The following is a 16,270-nucleotide window of genomic DNA, read 5'->3' as shown; positions in this document are numbered from 1 at the left end:
TCACAGATGCACCACTCCCTTCTGATAATGGATGGTTGCCCACCTGACATAACCGGATGGGTCTGACAGATTCAGTTCATGATGAGTACTTCTGGCTATAAGGTCACTTGATGACCTAAGGTCAAGAACTTTGTTTCTCCCAAGACCAAGTAATTTGGCAGGAGACATATTTGAAAAAGCATACTATTCTCTGCTGCAGAACATGGCCTTGCTTCAGAATCTTAAGAGTCTATGGTATGATTGTCCCATTGACATTTGCATTTTACTACAGCCTCCTCCAATACACAAAGCTATGTAGGGTCCTGAGAGCCCAAGACATAGGCATGATTTCACTGCATAGTAGGCCTACTCTTGGCCCTTTCCTGACATGAGACCCAGTCAAAACTGACAATCTTTTGTGTCACCCAACATATGGGTTGGGACAGTATTCCCAAGAGCAGATGATGCTACCTCTGTTTGCAATGGGAGCTAAAATGTTGTTGAGTTTTCAGTGGTGTATTTTAGTCCTCCAGCATTCTTATTACTTTTATGGTGTATGAACTGGTGAATTTAATGGAACTCTGATGAGGTTGAGCATTCTCATATTTCTCACTGTTTAAGTAATTAGTGGCACTAATTTCCCCATTCCCCTTCTACTCCTAAGGATATAAAATTGCATTTTTCAAAAATTTTACTTACTCAGCTTTGGCGAAGGGGTGAGGTAGGTGGGCAGTATCAATTACATCTACTTGGCCTTCTTGTATATGGCAGTCCTTATCCTATGGGCTAAGGACTCAATATGGGAGTTGGACCAAGTTGAATTTTTTCCTGATTCAAGATTTGGAAGATATGTGATTACAAAAGTTTATTTCCTCAAGTTTATCTAGTTTATGTTCACAGAGTGGTTTGTTGTAGCTTCAGATGACCTTGTGCATGTCTATGGATTCAGTCATAATATTTCTTTCATTTCTGACTGAATTTACTTGAACTCTCTCTTTTCTTGTTAATCTACCTAGTGGTCTATCAATTTTTTTTATTCTTTCAAAGAATCATCTTTTTTGTTTCATTCATTGTATTCATTTGGTTTCAATATTATTTAGTTCTGTTCTATATTTGTTATTTCTTGTATTCTGCTAGCTTTGGGTTTGGTTTGTTCTTGTTTTTCTAGTTTCTTGAGGTGTATCCTTGGGTTGTTAATGTATATTTCTGTCATTTTTGTAGGTTTTTTTTTTTTTTTTTGTAAGACAGAGCCTCAAGCTGTTGCCCTGGTTAGAGTACTATGGCATCACAGCTCACAGCAACCTCCAACTCCTGGGCTCAAGCGATTCTCCTGCCTCCATCTCCCAAGTAGCTGGGACTACAGACACCCACCACAATGCCCGGCTATTTTTTGATTTCAGCCGACATTGTTGTTTGGCGGCCCGGGCTGGTTTTGAACCCGCCAGCTCAGGTGTATGTGGCTGGCACCTTAGCCACTTGAGCCACAGGTGCTGAGCCTTTTTTGTAGGCTATGTACTTAACCTCTTAGAACTGCGGTTGCTATAACCCAGGGATTTTTTCTTTTTTTATCACAGAGATTTTTGTAGCTTGTATTGCCATTGTCACTTCCTTCAAAAATTTCTTTGATTATCCTCTTGATTTTCTCATTGACTCAAAGATTTTCCAGCACCAGGTTGTTTAATTGCTTATATAGCTCTGAGAGTTCTTGGAATTTATTTCTGGAGTTATTCCACTGTTATCTGAGAAGAAACACAGTGTGATTTCAATTTTTAAAAATTTGGTGAGCTTTGGGTTGTGGCTAACATATAATCTATCATGGAAAACATTCCATGTGCTGATGAGAAAAATGTATATTCTGCAAGTTTTGATGTAGAATGTGATATAAATGTATGTTAGATCCATTTGTTTTAAAGTTCCATATAAATATTGATTCTTTCTTGAATTTCTGTCTCAATGATGTATCTAGTTCTGACAGTGGAATGCTCAAGCCCCTTTCCTATTATTATGTTGATGTTCATTCCATTTCCTAGGTCTGGTATTATTTGTTTTGTGAATCTGGGAGCTCTGGTGCTATTTGTTTGATGAATCTGGGAGATCTAGTACTATATAGGATTGTTATGTCTTCTTATCTAACCGATCCCTTTGTCAGTAAATAATGACCATCTTTGTCTTTTTTTCATGTTATTGATTTAATGTCTGTTTTATCTGATATAAGAATAGCTAATAATGCACAGTTTTGATTTCCATTTGTATGGAGTATTTTTTTCCCACCCCTTTACTATGAATTTATGAGACTCTTTGCAAGTTAAATGGGTTTCTTGGAGACAGAAGATATATATCTATATTTTTTTATCCATTTGTTAGTCTACATCTGTTAAGTGGGGCATTTAGACGGTTTACATTCAATGTTAGTATTGAGAAATGAGATAGTGTCTAATCATTATGCTAATTGCTTGGCATTCTCCCTATTGTTACTGTTCTGTAAGAGCTGTCATTTTTTCATATTGACTGCTTTTACACTGGCGAGTATCAGTTGTTCTGTTTGGTATTAAAGCACTTTTGAGCATTTCTTAAAGGCAGATCAGTGGTGACAAAGCCCCTTATTGTTTGCTTGTGTGGGAAAGGGTATATTTCTCGTTCATTTGTGAAAGTTAGTTTTGCAGGATAAAAAATTCTTGGTTAATAGTTGTTATGTTTAAGAGGACTAAAATCTCTCTTCCATCTTGTAAGATATCTGCTGAGAAGTCCTCTGTGTGTCTAATGAGTTGTCCTTTCTAAGTAATTTGGTGCTTTCATTTTGCAGCTTGTAGGATTTTCTCCTTTGCTTTGGCTTTGGCCAGACTAATGACTATGTGCCTTGGTGATTTTCTATTTGCAGTGAATCTTCTAGGAGTTGTATGACCTTCTTGTATTTGGATGTCTAAATCTCTAGCAAGACTAGAGAAGTTGGCTTGGTGCCCACAGCATACAGTGGTTACGGTGCCAGCCACATACACGGAGGCTGGTGGGTTCAAGTCTGGCCCGAGCCAGCTAAACAATGACAATTGCTACAAAAAAATAAAATAAAATAAACAAACAAAAAACAACAACAAAAAAAAACTGCCAGGCATTGTGGCAGGCACCTGTAGTCCTAGCTACTTGGGAGGCTGAGGCAGGAGAATCGCTTAAGCCCAAGAGTTTGAGGTTGCTGTGAGCTGTGATGCCACAGCACTCTATGGTGGGTGACATAGTAAGACTCTGTCTCAAAAAAAAAAAAAAAAGACTAGAGAAGTTTTCCTCCATTATTCCCTCAAACAGGTTTTCCATGCTTTTTGCTTTTCCCTCTTGTCTCTGTGTATGTATATATATTATATTATATTATTATATATATATAATTATTTCAGTTTCATTGAGTGTATAACAAATTAAGTTACATTGTTTGGATTTGTTAAGTAAAGCCCTTCTTATAATTGTGTCCTGTCCCCAAGAGGTGTGCCATACACTAATATTGTGCCCATTAAAGTGGAGCACACCCATTCCCTACCCTCCTCTCCTCTCCCCATTCCCTGTTTCCCCACCCCTTCACTTTGAATTGATTTGACTTTCCTCTTATGTGGGCATATATTAGACCATCTACTGTCTTCATATTAGAATTGAGTACATTGAATTCTTTCTTCTCTATTCTTGTGATGCTTTACTAAGAAGAATGCATTTCAACTCTATCCAGGAAAGATGCAAAATTTCCATCTTTTTTAGCGGCTGAATAGTATTCCATGATATACATATACCACAGCTTGTTAATCCATTCCTGGGTTGGTGGGCATTTAGATTGTTTCCACAATTTGGAAATTGTAAATTGATAACAATAAACAGTCTACTGCAAATGTCTTTATGATAAAATGATTATTCTTTTTTCTTCTGGGTAGATGCCTAGTAGTGGGATTGAAGGTCAAATGGGAGATCTAATTTGAGTTCTTTCAGGATTCTCCATACTTCCTTCCAAAGAGGATGTATTAGTTTGCAGTCCCACCAATGGTGTAAAAGTGTTTCCCATTCTCCACATCCAGCATCTGTAGCTTTGGGACTTTGTGCTTGTGTTAATCTTACTGGAGTTAGGTGATACCTCAGGGTGGTTTTGATTTGCATTTCTCTGTTAATTAGTGGTGATAAGCTTTTTTTTTTTTTTGCAGTTTTTGGCCGGGCCTGAGCTTGAACCCGCCACCTCCAGCATATGGGGCTGGCACCTTACTCCTTTGAGCCACAGGTGCTGCCAATAAGCATTTTTTTCATGTTTGTTAGCCATTTGTCTGTCTTCATCAAAGGTTCTGTTCATGTCTCTTGCCCAGTGATAGATGGGATTGTTTGTTCCTTTTTTGTTGATTAATTTGAGTTCTCTATAGATCCTAGTTATCAAGCCTTTGTTGGATCCGTAATATGCAAATATCTTCTCCTATTCTGAAGGTTGTCTATTTGCTTTGATTGTTGTGCCCTTGGCTATATATTGTGTCCTTGGCTATGTAGAAGCTTTTTAGTTTAATTAAGTCCTACTTAAAAATTTTTTTGTTGTTGTTGCAACTGCCACAGAAGTCTTCTTCATGAAATCTTTACCCAGTCCAACATCTTCAAGAGTTTTTCCCACACTTTCTTCTAGGATTTTTATCATTTGATGCCTTAGATTTAAATCTTTTATCCATCCTGAATCAATTTTTGTAATTAGACAAAGGTGCGGGTCCAGTTTCATTCTTTTACGTGTGGTTATCCAGTTGTCCCAGCACTATTTATTGAATAGGGATTCTTTCCCCAGAATATTCTCTTGTTTGGTTTATTGAAGATCAGGTGGCTATAAGATGATAGTTTTGTCTCTTGGTTTTCTATTTGGTTCTAAATGTCTATGTCTCTATTTTTGTGCCAATACCATGCTGTTTTGATCACTATGGATTTATAATATAGGGTAAAATCTCTCCGTGATACCTATGATTCAAAAGACTTGTCTTCAAGCCTTGAAACTCTTTCTTCTGTGGTTAAAACTTTTCACTGTGTTTTTTTGCATTTCTTTATTCATAATTATTATGGGTACAGAATAGTTATATATTTTTATAGCACACATGTGATGTTGGGGTACAGGGATACAGTTTAAATTAATCATATCAGGGTAATTGGGCTATCTATCACCTCAGTGATTTATCATTTTGGGGGGTTAGGAACATTCCTATTCTACTCTTTTAAGTATTTTATAGTATGCCCTAACTTATTTTGATTATAGTCCATTTTTTGTGCTATCAAATATTATTCATTCTATGTAACTATGTTTTTGCACTCATTAATCATCCCAACTTTATTTCCCCTTCTTGTTATCCTCCATGATCTTTGGTAACCATCATTATCCTTTCTGTCTCCCTGAGATTAATTGTTTTTAGTATTTAGCTCTCGCTCTCCCAAATGAGTGAAAGCATGCAAGATTTGTCTTCCTGTGCTTGACTTATTTCACTTAACATCACTTTTACCAGTTCCATCTATGTTGTTGCAATGGCAAGATTTCATTTTTATTATGACTACATAATATTCTATTGTGTATATATACCACAATTTCTTTATATATTCATCCATTTATGGACATTTATGTTGATCCCAAATCTTAGCTATTATGATTAGTGCTGCGATAAACATGGGAGTGCAGATATTTTTTCAATATACTGAATTCCTGACCTTTGGATATATACCCAGCAGTGGGATTGTTCTGTCATATGGTCGTACTATTGTTAGTTTTTTTGAGGAACTTCCATACTCTTCTCATTAGTGGTTGCTGCTAATCTCCTTTGTCTCCCTGTTCTGTTGTGGGTGTCACAGTCTAAACAGGTGCTGGGGAATGGTTGTGTGGGATCTGGAGACAGGGAGGTTGAGGAGCTGTGACTTCCCCAGCAGGCTGCAGGCACCTGGCATGTGTATAGGCAATATGGTGCCTACCTTCTTGGCTTGTGTCTTTGGTGGGGCAAAGTGACCTCACATGGGCTAACAGCCTGGCTAGGTGCTCCCAAGGTCTCAATTTGATGCTGGCAGCAGAGCCTGGATTAATCAGGGTCGATAGGCTTGCTGACAAATTGGAAGGTGGCAGACTGCTACAGGTAAAAGGGAAGCAAAAGGAACACTCCCACCTATTCTTTCTGCCAGTCCCTAAATCCTGCAGGGCTTGGTCTCTGTGAAAATTTGCTTCTTCTTGTTCTGTTCTACAACTTTTTCACCTGAAACTTCTTCTATGGGGGGTGAACTGGGATGTCTGACCTTGGCCATCTTGCCTTTCCTCCTCATGTAGCTTGAAAAGCATATGAGCCCATCTCTTACTGTAATTGTGTCAGCAAACTATGTTCATTAATGGCTTTTTCCATCATCAGCTGTGGCCTTTGATGCAGGTGCTCCTCTTGTCAGGGAATTCCTTACAGCCTTGGTAAATGTTGTCTCCTCCAGGATTTCCCACATAAGATAATCCCCTGGTAGATTTTCCAGTGTCCACATATGTGTATTCCACACATGCTCACTTCCCTGAGTCATTTAATGCTCATTTCCCTGAGTCATTTAATCCCTTCTTCTACCATCTGGCCTAGGAATTCCAGTATTTCGATCTTACTTATATTTGTTTGTGAACGATCCCTTCTCCCAGGCTTCTGGGAGCATCTTAGTATAGTACTCATTACTATTATAGTCCTTTGTCAGACATTCCTGAGGCTTTATTTTGTTTAAATCCTTTATGCAGCATTTTTGAACAGTGATAATGCTCCCTTTAAGAAAGGTGCTTGGCACTGTATCCTGTTTATTATTTCAGAGTGCAAGTTACCATTTTAATTCATCCTATGAGCTCTTTTCTAAGTCATTTAAAATGCAATAAGTGTTTTCTTGGTGAGGATGGATGAATAGTTTTGACTGGGAAGCAATGACTCAGGGATTGTGGCTGTTTTAACTTCCTTACAGTTTCTCAGAGATGCACATCTCTACATTTAGCCTGAAAGGGACTAAGTGTACCACTAGTATGTGTGAGTTGGTGGATGGATCCAGACTTCATGCTAAAATGATCCTTAAAGAGTGTTAAGTTGAGTAAACTTGTCAATAAGGTGAAGGAAAACCTAAGGGCTTATAACTTAAGCCTTGCCACAGTTTCCCAGTCTGAGGCTCATAGGAGGGCAGCCTGAGTATGTAGGTTTGGCCAACTTACTTTATGGGCAGAAAGGATAGAAGGACACACATTCTAGGATGTGTTATTTTATACTTTCTATGTGCACACAATTTCTCGTTTTTATGTTTCACCATTAAGGTTGCAATATTCCTCCTATTATCGCCCATGGACATCATACAGGAGTTCAAACATCCATGTTTTCTCTTTATACTACTTATGAATGTGAGGAAGGATACACTCTGGTTGGAGAGGCAAAACTCTCCTGCCATTCTTCACGCTGGTCACCTTCACCCCCTCAATGTAAAGGTAACTTCAGCTCCTTTTCACTCTGGCTAAGTGGGTGGAACTGCCATGTGAATATTGAGAGCAAGAATTCTTCCCTGGATGAGGCAACATGAAAACATCTGATTTGATTTGGTTTATTTTAAATAATTAATAATATATCATCAAATGGTTCTCAATGCAAAACATGCAAACATGAACATTGATTTCCTCTACTTTTTTCTTCTAATCACGAAATTCAACTTTCTTAAAGCAGCCCCTATTTCAGGTTTCTTTTATATATTTCCAGAAATATTCTAGTCATAGAAGCATCACATTTTATAGTAGTTTACCTGTGGGCCTATGGTAAAGTTTTCATGGAAACTTGCTCCAGTTAAAATGTAGGCTCTCCTGGGGTAATTCCAAAAACCTTGAGTGACATGTATTTTCCACAAAGCCTGTGCAGGATACCACCTGCCAGAAATGTGAACGTGCCTCTTAGTTTGCAATCTGTTAAGGGGAAGGATGGAATCAAAATTGGGTCTACTTTTTACACGCATGTGGGTTTTTTAAATAAACATATACCATTTTACAATGAATTTCCTGATTTATTTCACTACATTGAGTCCATTACACACATGAGAATAATGGGCAAGAAGGAAGTTTTTATACTTAAAATCTTGTAGTGTCAAGACTGGGAGTGAGATTATCTTGGTAGCTGAGAGTTTGAGACTGTGCACATTCTGTGAAAAATATTCTATCATGTTTTTAAAATATGTTATGATAGGAGCAAATTTCTTGACGTCTGTTTCTCCTTGATAAAATGGGAATAATAACAGTATAACTTACTACATGGGGCTATTGTGAGACTTAAATGAGATAATAAGTGGTCATGCTCAATAAAAATGTTGACTAATATTATTTTTTAGAAATGAAAAAAATGAGAATAATTATTTGCACCTAAACATAGTTCATTCGTTTTACACTAGACTTGTGTCTTTACTCTTAGATTTACATCATGTCTTTTTTCTTAGATTTAATGACTATTAAAAATATTTTTCTATTACAGCTCAGTGTGTGAAACCAGAAATAGTGAATGGAAAGCTGTCTGTGGATAAGGATCAGTACACTGAACTTGAAAACATCTCCATCCATTGTGACTCTGGCCATAATAGAATCGGTCCCCAAAGCATCACATGCTTAGAGAACAGAACCTGGTACCCAGAGTTGCCCAAGTGTGAGTGGGTAAGTGGTGCAATTTGACAATCTGAATTGTCATCCCCTATAACTAGTGGTATCCTTCCAACTCTGTCCTAATCTGAAACGATGAGATCTGACTTGACAGAATTCATTTCTGAGGGACTCAAAATAATGCTTTCTTTTGCTGTAAAGCACTCTGAGTTAGGAGTGGCAAGTTCTGCTCTCACTTGAGAACAGGGAAAGCTAACGTGCTACAAAGTGCCATCCCATAGACCCAGGAGCACAGACTCCTACCTTTACTTTTTCTATGCTATGTAGTAAGCAATTGTTCTATTTCTGTAAGGTCACCAAAATATCCTCTTTCTCCTCCAAAGCTTTCTAGGCAGCTGTCACAAAACAGGTCCATGTCCTTTTGGACTATTGTGGGACCAAAGTGATTTCTGGTTTTTCTTGCTTAACCACCATCTGAGGTTGGCTTTGATCTTGACCCTGCCGTTCTTCCATTGTTAGGACGCACCCTCTCTCATGGTGTGGAGAGGTCTCTCAGTCACACCCATCATCTACATCTCTTTTAGGAGGTTGCTGAAGGCTGTGAGCAAGTGCTTGCAGGCAGGAGACTCATGCAATGTCTCCCAAAGCCAGAGGATGTGAAAATGGCACTAGAGCTGTATAAGCTATCTCTGGAGATTGACCTACTGGAACTACAGAGAGACAAGACAAGAATGTCCACTCTAGAGACAGAATTATAATTTTACAAAAAGAGGACAAAAAGGTGCCTTCCTGGCTTGCCTCCCATGATTTGATATAGATCACTTCAGTTTAGCAATCCACTTTTGCTTTGCCCTTGATATTCATTGTAATAAATGTTTAGAAATGATAATTTGTTAGAGTTTAGTGCTTTGAGATTGTAGAGTGATTGATTATCTTGTGGCTCATGTTTTTGCTTTTCTGGACATGAAGTACATGTTTTAGTCCAGAAAAAAAGGAGGGAAGAGGAAAGAGAGGGGACGGGAGAGGGGAGGTGGGGAGGAGGGAGGGTTGTTTGGGGGATCCAACCTAATTTGCATAATGCAATGTTACATTTCTATACTATCAAGAATGGAGTGTGAATAGAGTGTTTTTGCCACAAGAAAAAAGTAAGCAAGGAGATGGTTATGTTAATCAGTTAGATGTAAGCATTCCACATTGTGTATCAAATCAGAACATTGTACCCCATAAATGCATTAATGTACACAGTTATGATTTAATAAAGAATTAAAAAACTATATATATGTATATATATGTATGCATATCAGCTGCTATTTTGTCCATGTGGTCATTTGGGACTATGAAATGAGGGTACTTGACAAATCCTTTACATAAAGTTATACAAAGTTATACTTTTATTTTTCTGTCTGGGCCACAATAACACCTGCTTGGATCCACCGGTATGTGTTCCCAATCTGCCCTTGCTCCACAGGTCCTCAAGTGCACACCACTCTAGTCCTCTTGGTTAAGATTAGCTGTCAACACACCCCAAACCTTGTTCATTGTCCCCATGTGGGGGAGTCATGTGCTCATCTGAACTCATGTGCACTTTGCTTCTTTCACTCAGGCAAATCTCCATTGTTGCCTCATGAGGAGCACAATGAGGAGCACAATGTTGCTTTTTTGTGCTTGACCTCCTCATTCCAACTCCAGAGAAGGGACTCTGAAAGACAGAAGAAGGTGAAGGTCACATGTTGGCCCCCTATGCTATCTTTATCTGATTTGGTCTCATTTTTTCTTACTACTAAATTGAAATGGCTTGAGCAGCTCTCCACATATGAGAAAACACCCAGTATCAATCTCCTTAATATCAATCAGCACTCTGGCGGATTGTATTCCTTCAAGTCATCACTTCCTCTAAAGTCTCTTTCTCAGTCATAACTCCTTTGGTTGTCTCTTCTCTTTCTGTACATAAAACATTCTGAGTAATCAGCACAGTGGCTTACGTGTATAATCCTAGTACTCTGGGAGTTTGAAGCAGGTGGATGGTTTGAGGCCAAGAGTTCAAGAGAAGTCTGAGCAAGAGAGAGACCCCATCACTCCTAAAAATAGAAAAATCAGCCTAGTGTTGTGACAGGCATCTGAATTCCCACCTATGTGGGAGGCTTGTCCTATGGCCTTTCTGGGATAGCCCTTCAATTCCCCACTAGGTCTTAGTCTGTGTGTCCCTAGAAACAACAATTAATTGAATTAATTAATTTAATTGTTGTTGAAACAACAATTGAATTGTAAGTACTTTGTTTAGGAGGTGCAGGAAACACCAAAATGAAGTAAGACCTTGAGGCATGGAAAGAAAGGCAGCTACAAAAGGATATGTCTTCAAGCCAGTTATGATGAACAAGCCGAATCCTGAGGGAAACTGGTAAAGATGTTGAACTCAAACCTTAGGATAATTAGTATAGGGACAAAGTACTGGGATATTTTTATAATAGCTTCTATATTAGTTGCTAATTGAGATCTGCTTCTACTAGGTGTTAATTACCTTCTTTTGTCCTAAACGAAAATCTGAGTAGATTTAAATTGTTCTGAAAAAATGCCTGTGTAAAAGGAAGCAGATATGGGAAGGTGGATGGAGTTCAGAGTGTGAGGATGTAGGAGGGCCTAAAGATATTGACAGGACATTGACAGGGTGTACGGTACCCAAAATATGCAATGGATGCTTTCAAGTCTGTAGACACACTCACCTTGCTGCCCTGTTTTTGCTTCTTTGATTTATATTCTCCTCTTTCTTAATTTATTTCCTCATTTTATGGGAACACATCCCCCAGCCCAAGATCTGCCTAAAAAACCATATATAGGAAATAAAATATGCATAGGAAGTGAGCGCCTACATCTTTGAAACTGTCTTTAGTCTCACTTTTGATTGATGTTTGGCTGAGGGTAGAAGGCTGGATAAAAAATAATTTTTTTTCACATTTTTAAAGAAAGTACTCATTATTGTATTACTTCCAATACAGTTATTGAGAAGTCAGAACAAATCCTAATTTCTGACCAGATATTTGGATGGTTTTATGCCCCTGAACTGTAAAAGAAATGTAAAGTCCTACCTGGTTTGAACTGCTGAGTGTCCTATCTACTGACAAGTACAGGGTGAGGAATCCCCAATATTAATATTTATGGGTATCATCTCAGTTGCTATCCAGTTTCTCCAAAGAAGGATCTTCAAGTCATCTCCCTGCTTGCAATTTGAATTTACGACTTAAATTTCTACCATGCAATATGAAAAGATGACTGCTTCTACATTCTTTTTGAATTCTATCTCTCTCTCTAGCCCTCAGGCTGTTTCTATTACCACGTCACATTTGCATTATCAACACTGAGAGAACATTCTTTCCCAAAATGTTTGTTCTCATCCTTAGAAGGCAGAGTAGTTGCGTTCACCTTCTTGTCTTATGTGAAATGTTTTTTCTTCCACTATGACTAGTTCATCTTTATATTTCCTTCCGAGTTTTGCCTACAGTGGTGCAGAATAATTGCCCCATGTGTAAAAACATATATAAGTTACATGAAATGTTGATGTGGTGGTAAAGTTTAGTTTAGCCTGAGAGAAGTCAACTACAAAATCTTAGCTGCCAAATATCATTCTTTGACCATAAGAAAATAAATGAAGACTAAGTGAATGATTTCTATTCCTGCTTTGATAACCATGGAGAGAAGGAAATTGGTAACTAGAGGATCTGCTATAAAGGGGGACTATTTTGATTATATTGTTATTTTATATTCATAGAAGCTATAAAAGGAACATGTTATTTTCTAAAATTCCTCTGAATCTAGAATTACTATTCCTAGCACTACAGATCCAACAATTTTAACCAAATAATTGACTTTTTGACACTGATAATGAAGCTATTTTGAGATTTAAAGATATAATGACTTTTATTTTATTCAAAATATATGTAAACACTCTATAGATTTATGTAATTTAAAACATTTTATTTCTACAAAAGATTTTTTCTTACAAATTGTATAGATCTAAAATCTCAATAAAAAGGAGCAGCTTGATTTCTATGAGTCTTAGAATATATCAAAATGTATATATATGAGTCTGGGTCTAATCAGGAAATGGAAACCACATAATGATTTAAACATGGGAAGTTTAATATAAATAATTATTAAACACTGATTTTTAAAAAAGTAACTAAAAATGTAAGAAAACTCTGTATGGTACCTACAGGTAAAGAGAGGTGCTCAAGGGAGATAAACTTCCATGGGAAAGGGACACCTTTTCAAGATTGAGGTTTAGACCTTATTAGCAGAGGTTTAGTGACAATGCACCAGAGGCCAGAGAAGGTCACTAGTTATGTGGACAACAGCTGGTCTACAGTGACAGAGCAAGCAGACACCAACACAATGCAGGTGGGGAAGAGGTGAACAGTAGCTTGTGGTACATACATGGGCACGCAGATAGAACAGGCCATGTGACCTCCTTGAGTGAGATCAAAGCCATGTGACCCTTCAGCCAGACCAATGCCACAATCCCCCCTCACTCAGAGAAAAGAAAAAACAATCAGTAAAGAAAATAAAAAATACAATTACATAAGATAACAAAAACAAAAGTGATAGCTATTGTATGACAAATTTATGTGGGAAAGATGAGAAAAATATAAAAATCTCTACCTAAAGAGAGAAGAGAAGAGAAATAAAAGGGAAGAGAAAATAAAAAGGGATGAAACACTATAACAAAAATGAAGGATTCTTGCTATTGAAGTAAAAATGATAAAATAAAAATACAGCCAAGCAAACAAAAAAAAATTAAAGATATGTGTGTATAATTATTCAGGGCAGCTGTGCAGTTCTGGTGCACTTTAAATGAAAAAATGCTCATCATCTTTAATCATCAGAGAAATGCAAACCAAAACTACTGTGAGATACTATTTAACTCTAGTAAGAGTGGCCCACGTCACAAAATTCCAAAACTACAGATGTTGGCATGGATGTGGAGAAAAGGGAACATTTCTGCACTGCTGGTGGGAATGCAAACTAGTACATTCCTTTTGGAAGGAAGTTTGGAGAACACTCAGGGATCTAAATGTAGACCTGCCATTTGATCCTGCAATTCCTCTTCTAGGTGTATACCCAAAGGACCAAAAATCATTTGGTAATAAAGATATTTGCACCAGATTGTTCATTGCAGCTCAATTAATAATTGCCAAGTCATGGAAGAAGCCCAAGTGCCCATCGACCCATGAATGGATTAATAAATTGTAGTATATGTATACCATGGAGTATTATGCAGCAGTAAAAAAAATGGAGACTTTACCTTATGTTTACATGGATGGAGCTGGAAAATATTCTTCTTAGCAAAGTATCTTAGGAATGGAAAAAAAAAGTATCCAATGTACTTAGTACTACTGTGAAACCAATTTATAATAACTCACACTTGCATATGAAAAATGAAACACAACTTTAGGCTATGATGAAGGAGGGAAGGGGAGGGCGAGGGATCAGGAGGGGGTGGGAGGGATAGTAGGGGATAGTAGGGGGACCACAACTATGGAGCACATTGCAAGTACAAGTTGGATCTATCATGTGTAGAACACAAATGTCCTAATGCTATAATTGGTAAATGAGATGAAAGCTATGCTGATTAGTATGATGTAAGCACTCCAATTTGTACAAATAATCAACTCACTGAAATGGGCATCAATGTATTTATGATCTATGTACAAAAGAATTAATAAAAAAGTAGTGTGCAATTTAAAATATTACACAAACTTTATGGACTCCCTGTATGTATATGTGTTATGTGTGTGTGTGTGCCTCTGTGTGTGTATGTATATATATACATATGTGTGTATATTATATCTCTCTCTATATATCTATATCTGTATCTATATCTATATTTAGATATTGTCTAGACATCAGCTGGTGCTGTAGTGTTAGGAACCAGAGAACACACTTGCTGGTCAAGGGTCAGAAGTCACTTTCTTCTTACTGAGAAGATTAGGTTCCTGTAGGATTGAGGTCCTAAAGCTATTGCCGGATTTCTTAGGAGGCATGTCTTAGTGCTACCTGACAACAATGCCTGGGAGTGCAGGAGCCTCTCAGCTTACCCCAATGGTGGACACTTGAACTCAGCAGGTGCCACAGAACCGGCAGTGCACTAGGATTATGCATGCCATTCTTCCCACATGGCCTTCCCACAATGGCAGTGCCCTGATAGCAGCCAAGCTGATGGGAGATCCACCCCATCTATTATGCAATCCTAATCTCTGGACACTGTTTGAGTTCACCCACTCATTTAAGCCTTCCAAGACTATTCTAGTAAATGGGGTTAGCCTCAAATCAAAAAACTTCAGGACAACCCTTTCTTATCCCCAGTCCTCCAGGTTCCCTGGACAGCCAGTCCCTGCCCTTTCCCAATGACTCACCTTCTGTGCTAGCTTTCCTCAGCTCCAGATAGCCTTGTAAGCTCCTATAGTCCACCACTGCTTCACTGTCCCCCCAGTCATGTCCCTGAGTGGGTTCCCCCAGCCAGAGGTGGTCAGAGTTTTCTTTCCCCTGCCTTGCCAGGAGTGGCAAGTAAGGAGATGCTTCTAGTCTATCATCTTGCTCTGCCCTTGAGACCAAAATCTTTTTTCTTAATTGTTTCATGTCAATTTGAGGGTGCAAAGAATTAGGTTACAATGTTTGCATTTGTCAGGTAAAGTGCCTCTTATAATTGTGTCCTACCCCCAAGATGTGTGCTCTATACCCTAATACTGTGCCCATTACATGGGAACACACCCATCACCCTTCCTCCTACCCCATCCCCACTCCCTTGTTCTCCTGCCCCCCAACTTGAATTAATTTAGTTTTTTCTCATATGTGGGCATGTATTAGATCAGTATAGCCTTCATATTAGTATTTAGTACATTGAGTTCTTGCTTCTCTATTCTTGTGATACTTTAATAAGAATAATGTGTTTCAACTACATACAAAAGATGGAAAGGTTCAATCTTTTTTATGGCTGAGTAGTATTCCATGTATACATATGCCACAGATTGCTAATCCATTCCTGGGTTGGTAGGCATTTAGGTTGTTTCCACATTTTGGTGATTGTAAATTGAGCTGTTATAAACAATCTAGAGCAAATGTACTTATGATAAAAGGATCTTTTTTCTTCTGGGTAGATGCCTAGTAATGGGATTGCAAGATCAAATGGGAAGTCTAATTTGAGTTCTTTGAGGAATCTCCATACTTTGTTCTCAAAAGGTTGTATTAGTTTGCAGTCACACCAGCAGTGTAAAAGTGTTCCCTTCTCTCCACATCCATGCCAGAGGTCACAAAATCTTAATTGTTTATATGTTTTTATTATTTTAAATATCTTTATTATCCTATCTAATTACTTAATAGTGTTTGATACTTTGGCAATTTTAAAAAATATATTCTAATGAAACTTTTTTCTTTTAATTGTTTCCACTTTTGTGTGTAATGCTTGAAAGTATTACATCCGGAAAGTATATGACTCTTTATGGACATTTTAGAGTGCTTGGAAAGGACTTATTTAAAAACAGGAAACCAGTTGATAAAAGCAAACCCTCCAGGAGTATCTAGGGTTACATCTGTGGAGGAGGAAGTTTCAGAAGAATAGACAGTGAAAGAAATGAGAAATGGAAAAAGTGAAAATCAGGTGTAGCATCTTGGGGATTCTTATTTTTCCTACCGAAGGTTTTCTTT

At 37.9% G+C, this 16,270-nt stretch overlaps 2 protein-coding genes across 3 annotated transcripts in view; both read left to right on the top strand.

The window, feature by feature from the left end:
* The window catches only part of LOC128597508 (C4b-binding protein alpha chain-like), an 83,305-nt gene extending 73,422 nt beyond the window's left edge, over window positions 1-9,883 (top strand). For both annotated transcript variants that reach the window (XM_053607926.1, XM_053607925.1), the window contains exons 10-12: window positions 7,262-7,429; window positions 8,454-8,629; window positions 9,160-9,883. In XM_053607926.1, coding sequence (XP_053463901.1) covers window positions 7,262-7,429; window positions 8,454-8,629; window positions 9,160-9,333 — 518 coding nt within the window. In that variant the 3' untranslated portion in view covers window positions 9,334-9,883. The remainder of the gene's footprint in view (window positions 1-7,261; window positions 7,430-8,453; window positions 8,630-9,159) is intronic.
* Window positions 9,884-12,880: 2,997 nt separating this feature from the next.
* LOC128596413 (C4b-binding protein alpha chain-like) overlaps window positions 12,881-16,270 on the top strand; it is a 57,926-nt gene continuing 54,536 nt past the window's right edge. The window contains exon 1 of the mRNA XM_053606050.1: window positions 12,881-12,967. Coding sequence (XP_053462025.1) covers window positions 12,881-12,967 — 87 coding nt within the window. The remainder of the gene's footprint in view (window positions 12,968-16,270) is intronic.

Source organism: Nycticebus coucang, chromosome 10 (assembly GCF_027406575.1).
Source record: "Nycticebus coucang isolate mNycCou1 chromosome 10, mNycCou1.pri, whole genome shotgun sequence".
NCBI lineage: Eukaryota > Metazoa > Chordata > Mammalia > Primates > Lorisidae > Nycticebus > Nycticebus coucang.
The sequence above is the reverse complement of the archived record's forward strand: the minus strand, read 5'-3'. Positions and strand labels throughout refer to the sequence as shown.